This window comes from Belonocnema kinseyi, chromosome 5 (assembly GCF_010883055.1).
Source record: "Belonocnema kinseyi isolate 2016_QV_RU_SX_M_011 chromosome 5, B_treatae_v1, whole genome shotgun sequence".
NCBI classification, from domain to species: domain Eukaryota; kingdom Metazoa; phylum Arthropoda; class Insecta; order Hymenoptera; family Cynipidae; genus Belonocnema; species Belonocnema kinseyi.
In genome coordinates this window covers 146,393,997-146,405,658 of record NC_046661.1, presented here as the reverse complement: position 1 = coordinate 146,405,658, position 11,662 = coordinate 146,393,997, and the positions used below count along the sequence as shown (strand labels likewise).

Genomic DNA, 11,662 nt, shown 5'->3' with positions numbered 1-11,662 from the left:
CGAGGGCGCATACTTTCAATAAAATATTTGTTATCATTCTCTTGAAATAAATGTGTTTTTTTCTTGAAAAAATACCGGTTTCATATGTATACACCTGGTATATCTCGATCAGAGCTAATGGAGTTTAATGTGAGCTTCTCCCATCTATCCACCAAACCACTTGCATTGAAAAAAGCCCGGATCTGGGAAAACCAATTAAATTTGTTGTAAGGATCTTTTACTGCCAGTGACCTCAGTCTCTCGAAACACAATCTTGGGTACCGTGAATTATCCATTGTCGAAATTTTAATTAACCAAGATAAAATATTTTTTAAGACCGTGTGAGATAAATGGAAAGATCCAGTTTCTAATCTCACCGCGTAGTTAGATGTATTGTTGGGCAGGGATAAGAGTTTCTTAAAAAAAGAAAGCTGTACTCTCTCTATAACTTCCAAATGATTTAGGCTCCAAACATGCGAACCATACAGTATTGTACTTGCAGAGAGGCTCTGGAATAATCTAATGTAGGTATTCCACGAATCAGCTCTGATCGAGTGGATCGTCCTTAGGATCGAGCCGACGGCTGTATTCGCAGCGCTAACGGACTTCCTTGCAGCGGGTAGAAAGGAGCATGAACCCGAAAGAGGGGTACTTAAATAAGTATATTGTTTAACTAATTTTATCCGGGAATCGCCGAATTTAAAAGATTTAAATTCGGATTCAGATGAATTCGCTGATTTAGAAAAAAATACTATTTTAGTTTTTTCCGTGTTCACAATAAGATGATTTTCTTTGCAATAAGAATTAAGTGCTTGCAGTTTTCTGTTTAATTCAACCGGGGTATCTGCAAAAAGAACATAATCATCCGCATAACTAAGCAATAATATTTCAACTAAACTATTTACGGAGAGGCCTCGAAAACCTTGCTGGATTAAATAGTCTTCTAAATCGGAGATGAAAAGCAAAAATTCGAACGGGCTTAAAACTTCACCCTGAAGAACACCCTGCGTGACCTTGACAAATTTAGTTGATCCCTTGCCAGTCTTAATACAAGTTGTCGCAGAAGAATAAAAGTGCTTTAGAATATTAATTATTTTAGTGCTAAGGCCCAAAGAGTGAAGCTTCTTCCACAATAAATGGTGCGAGATGGATGGAAAAGCCCCCTTGAAGTCGACCAAAGCAGCATATACCACTGCTCCTGGGGTTCTCAGATGTATTTGGATAATGGATACTAGCGTGAACAAGTTATCAAGACAACTTCTCCCCTTTCTGAAGCCCGACTGTGATTCGGGGATTAAGTTTAATTCAGTTTCCCATAAGACCAATCGATCGCATATTAAAAATTTTCGCAATGCAATTAACAAGAGTGATGGGCCTGTAATTATCGGGGTCCTCAGAGTTACCCTTTTTGAAAATCATAGTAGTTGTTAATCTACCCCATTCTTTAGGGATTTCCTCCGTGTCCATAATCTTGTTAAAAAGGTGGATCATATACAAAACCCAATTTTGTGGTAGATTTTTATAAAATCCATAGCTGATTCCGTCACAGCCAGGAGCCTTTCCATCCTTACAATTTGCCAAACATTTAATTACCTCCTCTATAGTAATAGCGCCATCTAATATGGGATGAGTTAATTTTACAAAGTTTGCGTCAACAGCGGGTGTTAAGTTCGGTCGTGGGTAACAGTTTAATAAATATTTATGCCAAGTATTTACATCAATGCGTGCCAGGTAGTGTACTTTTGGACGCGATGCATTAATTACTTTCCAGAATTGTGCCGAGTTTTTGCAATTCGCTACAATGTCGATTTGCGTTTTAATATGATTTCTTTTCTTAAATTCCTGAATTTTTCTTAAATTGTTTTTTTCTTTAAGATATGCTACTTTATATTCCTTTGAAAATTTTCTCTGCAAATCCTCAATGCATCGGAGACCCGTTTTTTCACATCGCGACATTCGTCGTCGAACCATGGCTTGCGTTTAAAATAAATCAAATTAGAGTGCCTTTTTCGCATATCTAGTTCGAATGTTACATCTTTTATAGTTTTAGTTAGTACTGTGTTTAGGTCGTCGACCCCCTGATCAATGTTGGCTACCTCTTCCCTCCATTCCACCAGAGAGGCAAAGGCATCTACTAGGCAGTCTGATAAGTCCCTGAAAAATGAAACACGGAGACGTTTTTTTGGCCAAAGTCGGTTTTATTTTTCAACATACTCTCCTTTTAGGTCGATACAGCGAGTCCAACGATTTTCTTTTTGATACCGTCCGAAAAGTACTCGATCGGAAGGTCTCTAAAATACGCCTCAGTTTCAGCTATGTGCTTCTCATTTGAGTAAAAACGCTTACCGGTGAGCCATCTCTTCAGGTTAGGGAACAAGTAATAGTCGCTGGGGGCCAGGTCTGGTGAATACGATGGCTGCGGAATCAATTCGAAGCCGATTTCATGCAATTTTGCTTGTGCAACTAAGAATGAATGAACAGGCGCATTATCGTGATGATAAAGCGGTTTTTTCTTCTTCAAATGCGGTCGTTTTTCGGCGATTTCGATTTTCAATCGGTCCAATAATGATGAATAGTATGCTCCGGTTATGGTTTTACCTTTTTCAAGATAGTCCACGAATATTATGCCATGTGCATCCCAAAATACGGAGGCCATAACCTTTCCGAACCATTGTTGCGTTTTTGGACGCTTCGGAGCACTTTGACCCGGTGGAACACACTGTTTTGCCTGTTGCGTTGACTCAGAAGTGTAGTAGTGGATCTAGGTTTCATCCATGGTTATGAATCGGCGCAAAAACTCGGTCGACTTACGCGAAAATAATGCCAAATTCTGCTGGGAAGTTGTCACACGAATTCGTTTTTGGTCCACTGTGAGCAAACGCGGCACCCATCGCGCGCAGAGCTTCTTCATGCCCAAAACTGAATGCACGATATTGCCTACACGTTCCAATGATATGCCTACAGCACTAGCTACCTCTCTCCATTTCACTTTGGGATCATTCAACATCATATCATGGATTTTTTCGACATTTTCTGGTGTAGTGAACTCTTTTGGGCGCCCAGATCGTTCAGCATCAACTGTGCTCGTACGGCCACAACGAAACTCGGTAAACCACTTATGAATCGTTCCAATCGACGGTGCAGAGTCCGGGTAATACTTATCCAGCTTGGCTTTGGTCTCGGATGTCGTTTTCTTGCGAAGATAGTAGTGTTTGATCAAAACTCGAAACTCAGATTTTTCCATATTAAAAAAAACTCGAAGGTTAGTCGCTTCTCAGTGCTGTAACTTGTAAATGCGTAAACATAAATGGCTGATGTTTTGACAGGTGTCATTTGAAGGATCAAGCTCGACGAAAATGTTTCACATTAGTGAATACTAATGCCATCTCTTAGAATTTTCAGGTACTTATCAGACTGCCTAGTACTTTACATTTATCGAAAAACAACTAATTTAAATCAAGAACCTCGAATTCGTTCTCCGGAAGTGGAGGTGGCAATGCCATAGTTAGCATAACAGGAAGATGGTCAGAGAGAGAAGCTAGATGTAACATGTGTAAATCAGAAAAGAGGTTGAGGCCTTTCATAGAGCACCATACAAGATCTATTATGCTTGATCCTTGGGGTTCTATGAATGTGAAATCTGCTGGAGAGTCACTAGGAGAACGGCCATTTCATTAACCTCCATATAATCCACAAATTTTTTGCCTCGAGAATTGGAGAATCTGTTCCTAGAGGACCTTTCTGGGTAAAAGGTGTTCACGTACTCAAAAGCTCCAGAATCAAATTGGTTCAGATCTGATACTCTGCAGTTGAAATCCCCACCCATAATGATTGGCAAATCAGGGAATGAAATTGAAATGCGGTACAATATAGAATTAAGATTTTCTAGGTAAACATTGAAGTCATCTAAGGGGGGAATATAAACAAGACCGAGTACGTAACAGTCGAAACGAGATTGGACTTTGAGAAAAATGTAGTTGGGTGATATAGAGATTTCCTGAATATCATAGAATTTAATATTATATATAATGAGAAGACCACCCCTAGCCCTTCCATGACAATTACTTCTAATATCAGGGGATGAAATACTTTTGAAATCTGCGGATCGAAAGAGGCCAATGTTCTCGCTCTCCAGCCAAGTCTCGCACACACAAAGGATATCAAGGTCCCCTAAAAGGTCACAGATATCAGTCAAATTGTTAAAACCGTGAAGGTTCCAAAAAATTATTTTAGCGATTACAGAGTTACCGGAGTAGTTGCTCAGTGCAGCATCAGGTGCTGATCCTGTAGAATCCCTACGGTCTAGCTGCTATTCTGTCTCACTGTCTAGATTCCTGGAGAGTAGATTGAGTCTCGGCGTGACTGCATTTGTGGTGTTCTTTGGTGTACCGTGACTCAAGAAGTTATCTAGCTGTCTATTATTATGTGGTTGTTTAGGGTCTAGTTTTGGAGGTCGATCTCTATTTCTGGTTATCCTTTGAGAGGGCGTCTTCGGGAGTATTATCTTCTTGGACAGTTTTGGCTCGCACGTGTTTGAGGATTTCTCGCCTCCGTTGTTTGTCTCCGCCACCTGCTGTCCTTGATGCTCGCATACCAGCTGATCCACCTCCTCGATTTGCATGGGATTGCCTTCAACGAGGATTTGGTTCCCTTTAAAGGTGACCTGGAAGCCGGCATCACGGAGCTTGTGGACCTTATCATTTAAGGATCTTCTTTCTTCTCTCTCCTCCTTCGAGCGGTCATTAGCGATTGCAAGATTGTATTTTTTAAATTCAATCACTTTACTCAAGACAAGTTTCACCCATCTGGAAGCAATAAATTTAATAATGATGGGGCTGTTGCCCTTGATTTTGCCGACACTGAAAGCATCATCAATTGCGACCTCTGGAATCTGTAGGCCCACTTCAGTAAAGATTTTTTGGATGTTACTTAACAGTTCTTTATTTATCTTGTTGGTATCATCAAGTTTGAAGAGTATAATATTTTTGGATCGTGATTGATTGCTGAGATAAGAGATCTTACTTTCTGCTTCCTTCATCCTATTATCAAATTCACAGGTCTTGGTATTTATTGCCTCGAGCATTTGTGTTGAGCCGTGAAACTCAGCACGCAGCTCGTTATGAGAAAGTGTCAATGTGTTTATTGAAGACATTAATTTCTCCCATCTCTCTTCCTCTGTGGTAGACAGTGCGTCTGCTGACATCTTGGTTACCTATCTATTTGTAGACACTTAGTAATAATATCTGATTTTATCACTGGAGAGACACACTGAGAACTTGAGCGTACACTTGAAAATTGTCACCTGTCTATATAGCCTGCACTTCTGCAAGGGTCTGCGTTCACTTTTTCCTTTACCTTCCCATATGCACATGGAAAACACAATAAATACACGGGAAAACTTTCACTCAGACGATATTTGGGATTAGCAATACCGAGAAAATAGCATCCAAATTTGCGACTTCACACCAACAAAAAGATTCGAAACAGGCAAAACATCATAAAGAAAGTACCAAAGTTCACGGGATAATATAAATTCACAGAGAAAAACTCTATTATGACAATAAAAAAAGGCTAAAGCCCCACTGAATTTAGACAATTTGAGGAGCGACCGTTAAACACGACCGCAAGCGCCGACTGCTCAAGCGAAACTCCGTGAAATACATGAATTTTGTACCAAATTCTTGAATTTTTGATCAATTTTTAACCAAAAATATAGAAGTTAAATCTACATTTAAAAAAATGGATTTCAAACCAAAAAAATTAAAAGAATTTTTAACGAAATACATAAATTCTCAACCCGATAATTGAATTTCTAACAAAAAAAGATCAATTTTCAATCAAATAGTTTAATTTAGAACTTAAAAAACTCCTTTTTTACAAAAAAAATGGATTATTTAATTTTTTTAATTAATTTTCCACAACAAAAATAAATTCCAGTAAAGTTATGAGTTTTCAAGTAAGATTCTGGATCTTCAACGGTGATAGATAAATTTTAGTCAAAGAGATGAATTTTTCACAAATGAGTTAAACTTACAACTTAGTAGTTTTATTTTTAAACAAAAAGATGAATTTTCAAGAAAGAAGAATAATTTTCTATCAAAAAAGGCAATTTTTCAAATAACCAGTTGAATTTTTAACTAAAGAAGATCAATTTCTAACCAAAAAAGAGAAATTTTGAACATAACATGAATTTTCAACTAAGAAAGATTTTTCCGTCATGAGAGAGAGAGAGAAAATTGCAAATCCAGTGTTGAATTTTTAAGTTAAATAATAAATTTTCTATTCAAAAAATTAATTTTTGACTAAAAAAAACGAATTTTCAACAAAATACATGAATTTTGTACCAAATACTTGAATTTTTGACCAATTTTTAACCAAAAATATAGGAGTTAAATATACATTAAAAAAATGGATTTCAAAGCTAAAAAATTAAACGAATTTTTAACGAAATACGTAAATTCTCAACCCGATAATTGAATTTCTAACAAAAAAAGATCAATTTTTAATCAAATATTTGAATTTAGAACTAAAAAAGCTCCTTTTTCACAAAAAAATGGAATATTTAATTTTAAGAATTAATTTTCCACAAAGAAAAAATAAATTCCAATAAAGTTATGAGTTTTCAAATAAGATTGTGAATCTTCATCTGTGATAGATAAATTTTGATCAAAGAGATGAATTTTTCACAAATGAGTTTAACTTTCAACTAAGTAGTTTTATTTTTAAAGAAAAAGACGAATTTTCAAGAAAGAAGAATAATTTTTTATCAAAAAAGGCCATTTTTTAATAAAATAGTTAAATTTTTAACTAAAGGAGATCAATTTTCACCCAAAAATGAGAAATTTTGAACATAACATGAATTTTCAACTAAGAAAGATTTTTCGGTCATGAGAGAGAAAGAAAATTGCAAAGCAAGTGTTGAATTTTTAAGTTAAATGATAAATTTTCTATTCAAAAAATTAATTTTTGACTAAAAAAAAAAACAAATTTTCAACAAAATACATGAATTTTGTACCAAATACTTGAATTTTGATCAATTTTTAACCAAAAATATAGGAGTTAAATATACATTTTAAAAAATGGATTTCAAAGCAAAAAAAAAATAAAACGAATTTTTAACGAAATACGTAAATTCTCAACCCGATAATTGAATTTCTAACAAAAAAAGATCAATTTTTAATCAAATATTTGAATTTAGAACTAAAAAAGCTCATTTTTCACAAAAAAATGGAATATTTAATTTTAAAAATTAATTTTCCACAAAGAAAAAATAAATTCCAATAAAGTTATGAGTTTTCAAATAAGATTGTGAATCTTCAACTGTGATAGATAAATTTTAATCAAAGAGCTGAATTTCTCACAAAGGAGTTTAACTTCCAACTAAGTAGTTTTATTTTTAAACAAAAAGACGAATTTTCAAGAAAGAATAATAATTTTCTACGAAAAAAGGAAATTTTTCAACAAAACAGTTGAATTTTTAACCAAAAAGATTAATTTTCAAAGAAAAAGAAAGAAACCTGGAAAAATGTATTTTTTTTTTTTTTTGAAAAATCATGTAAGTGGAAAGTTAATTTATTTAATTGAAAGTTTCCTTTGTTACTTCAATATTAATTTTTATAGTTAAAAATTCAATAATTTTATTTAAAGTAAATCTTTTGGATTCAAAATTATTTATTTGCCCAAAAATTCGATTGTTTTGTTAAAAATTTCTCTTTTTAGTCAAAAATTAAACAATTCCATCTTTTTTTTGTTAAAAATGCATGTATTTTGATTAATTATTGTCGTATTTTTTATAGAAAGTTAACCTTTTTTGTTACATTTTTTTTTAAAGTCTACCATCACTTTTTTGTTGATAATTCATCTTTTTTGTTAAAATTTTATTGTCTGGTTAAAAATACGTCATTTCTTATTAAAGATACATTTTTTGTTAAAGATTTATCATTTTAGTTGAAAATTAATTTTAATTGTTGAAAATTCGTTTCTTTTTCGTTAAAAATTATTTCTTTAACTGAATATTTAAATATTCCATTTCTGGTTGAAAATGTATATATTTTGTTGCGAATTCAGTTTAAAACTTCCGTTTTTTGGGATTAAAGATTCATCATATAAGTGGAAAGTTAATTTATTTATTTAAAAATTTCCTTTTTTTAGTTAAACATTAATTTTTTTAGTTGAAAATTCAATAATTTGTTTGAAAATTAACCTTTTGGGTTCAAAATCATCTATTTGCCTGAAATTTCGATTATATTGTTAAAAATTTCTATTTTTGGTCAAAAATCCAACAATTTTATCTTTTTTGGTTAGAAGTGCAATAACTGTTTGATTAAAAATGCATATATTTTGATTAATTGTCGCCTTTTTTATCGAAAATTAATCTTATTCGTTAAAAAAATTTAATTACTTTGTTAAAAAAATATTTCTTATTTTTGTTTGAAAAGTCTAGTATTCCATTTTTCGTTGAAAATTCATCGTTTTGCTTAAATATTTTATTATTTGGTTAGAAAATTGGCCATTTTTATATTAATCATTATTTTTGTTGTGATGATTCATCAATTTATTTGAAAATTAATCCCTTGTGTTGAATTTCTAACAAAAAAAGAGCAATTTTTAATCAAATATTTGAATTTAGAACTAAAAAAGCTCCTTTTTCACAAAAAAAATGGAATATTTAATTTTAAAAATTAATTTTGCACAAAGAAAAAATAAATTCCACTAAAGTTATGAATTTTCAAATAAGGTTGTGAATCTTCACCTGTGATAGATAAATTTTAATCAAAGAGATGAATTTTTCACAAATGAGTTTAACTTTCAACTAAGTAGTTTTATTTTTAAATAAAAAGACGAATTTTCAAGAAAGAAGAATAATTTTTTATCAAAAAAGGCCATTTTTTAATAAAATAGTTAAATTTTTAACTAAAAAGATTAATTTTTAACCAAAAAAGAGAAATTTTGAACATAACATGAATTTTAAAGTTAAAAGATGAATTTTCTATTAAAAAAATTAATTTTATACTAAAAAGAACGAATTTTCGACAAAAGTACATGAATTTTGTACCAAATACTTGAATTTTTGATGAATTTTAAACCAAAAATATAGGAGTTAAATCTACATTTAAAAAAATGGATTTCAAACCAAAAAAATTAAACGAATTTTTAATGAAATACATAAATTCTCAACCCGATAATTGAATTTCTAACAAAAAAAGATCCTTTTTCACAAAAAAAATGGAATATTTAATTTAAAAAATAAATTTTCCACAAAGAAAAAATAAATTCTAGTAAAGTTATGAGTTTTCAAGTAAGATTGTGAATCTTCAACTGTGATAGATAAATTTTAAACAAAAATATGAATTTTCAAAAAAAGAAGAATAATTTTCTTCCAAAAAAGGCAATTTTTCAATAAAATAGTTAAATTTTTAACCAAAAAGATTAATTTTCAAAAAAAAGAAAGAAACCTGGAAAAATCTTGGGGTTTTTTCTGTAAGACATGCTAGACATTCTGCTTTTATCAATAATGTTAAAAAACATTTAGAACTAAATTTTTGTTTCGCTAGATACTCCCTTTTTGTAAAGTATTTTTTTTTATTTTTTCCCCAGATATGGAAAGTGGAGTCTCAGGAATTGTTGGGAACATTCACAGGACATTCGGGTCCAGTTTTCTGTTGCATGTGGAGTCCTTTGGATCCCGATTTTATTATAACTGGCTCGGCAGATTTTACCGTAAAAATTTGGAAACTCTCCGATCACGAGGCAGTGATGCCAACAATTTCAAAAAAGGTCCGAACGAAAAAGAAGAAACACCAGATTGAAAAATCGTCGAAAGCCGAAGGCGAGGAGGAGGCAACGGCGGCTTTGAAAGTGAAACAAAGCGATTCTCAAAATTCGATTCACGAGAAGAAAACTGCCACGAAAAAAGACTTGAAGAAAAAAATCACCACTTTTCCGGTTTATAACAAGACTTTGAACAATAAAACAGCAATTCTCTCTTCTGTGAGGACACTTTTGAAAAGTATTAAAAGCGAAAATGATCCTGAGATGGAAGAAGTGAAAGATAATGATGAGGAAAAGGATATTACGGAAGAGGAATGCGTGCCTTCTATTTTTGCGGGGAAGGAAAGTGTTTTGAAAATTATCGATTCAGAAAGTAAGGACTTTGGATGTATATTTTTCAGGTTTTAATTCTCGTTTATTAAGTTATTTTTAGTTTGAAAATTAATATTTCTTTTCAGAAACTGTTTTAAATTCGTTAGGACAATACAACTATATCTTGGAATTTGATGTCTGGAGTAATAATCTCCAGCAACATTTGCAGGATGCAGTGAAAGGAAAACGCTTGACTGAATATCTTGTTTCTCTCGCACCTTCTTTATCGATGAAGTGAGTTTTTTTATTTTTTCGGATCTCAAATGTCTTAAAATAGGGTAGTTGAATTTTTATGTTTTTCAATTAAAATTTTTATTTCTAAGCTTAGATTTTTAATTTAAAGAATTTTTAAATGCTTTCTTAAAGACTTGAACAAACAAAAAATAAAAGCTTGGATGTTGAAAATTTTGGATAAAAAACATTTTTATTTAATAAATCAATAAATTTTTTTAGATTTATCTGTACTTTAAGTAATAAAAAGTGAACAAAAACGATTTGATAAAACGATTTTAAATTAGTTCAAAACTTAAAAATTCTCAGATTTTAACGCAAAAAATGAAACGGTTTCAATTTAAAAGTCTTAGTCATTAAATAAATATGAATGTGTGACTGAAAGTTTATAAACTATTTTCAACTTAAAAATAACTTCATAATAATATATTCTTAATTAAAGAACTTTATTAAATTTAAAATAATGTTTCAATCTAAAATATTCCATTTTTAACCCATTGAGTTTGAAACTTTTAATTAAAAAAAAATTAATTATTGAATATTTATCAATATTTGAATTTTTATTTAAGACAAGTAAATTGAAGCCAAATGTTTAAATAGTTGAATTTTAAACTAAAAATTCCAGTTTTCAACCAAAAATGAAATAATTAAATTTTCAAACAAGTTGTTTTATTTTCAACCAAAAACATTAATTTATTTAACTGAAACATCTGAATTTCCAACCAAAAAAGATAATTTCTAAACATACTAAACATAATATAAATTTTGACTTAAAAAGATTTTTTCGTTTTGAAAAATTAATTTTCAATAAAAAATAAAACGAATTTTTTATAAATTACATGAGTTCTCAAACAAATAGTTGAAATTTTAACTAGAAAATATTAATTTTCAACCAAATAGTTGAATTTTAATCTTAAAAATACCAGTTCTTAACCAAAAATGAAATAATTACATTTTCAAACAAGTTGTTTTATTTTCAACCAAAAATATTAATTTATTTTACTAGAATATCTGAATTTCCAACCAAAAAAAAACAAGTTTTAAACATAATCTAAATTTTGACTCAAAAAGATTTTTTCGGTTTAAAAAATTAATTTTTAATAAAAAATAAAACGAATTTTTTATAAATTACATAAATTCTCAAACAAATAGTTGAAATTTTAACTAGGAAAGATTAATTTTCAACCAAATAGTTGAATTTTAAACTAAAAAATACCAGTTTTGAACCAAAAATGAAATAATTAAATTTTCAAACAAGTTGTTTTATTTTCAACCAAAAATATTAATTTATTTTACTAGAATATCTGAA

The 11,662-nt window shown here is 30.8% G+C and overlaps 1 protein-coding gene across 1 annotated transcript in view; it reads left to right on the top strand.

Annotated features, from left to right (window-relative positions):
• The window catches only part of LOC117172825 (gem-associated protein 5), a 104,319-nt gene that overhangs the window by 74,329 nt on the left and 18,328 nt on the right, over positions 1–11,662 (top strand). The window contains exons 8-9 of the mRNA XM_033361069.1: positions 9,577–10,123; positions 10,209–10,356. Of these exons, the coding sequence (XP_033216960.1) occupies positions 9,577–10,123; positions 10,209–10,356 (695 nt within the window). The remainder of the gene's footprint in view (positions 1–9,576; positions 10,124–10,208; positions 10,357–11,662) is intronic.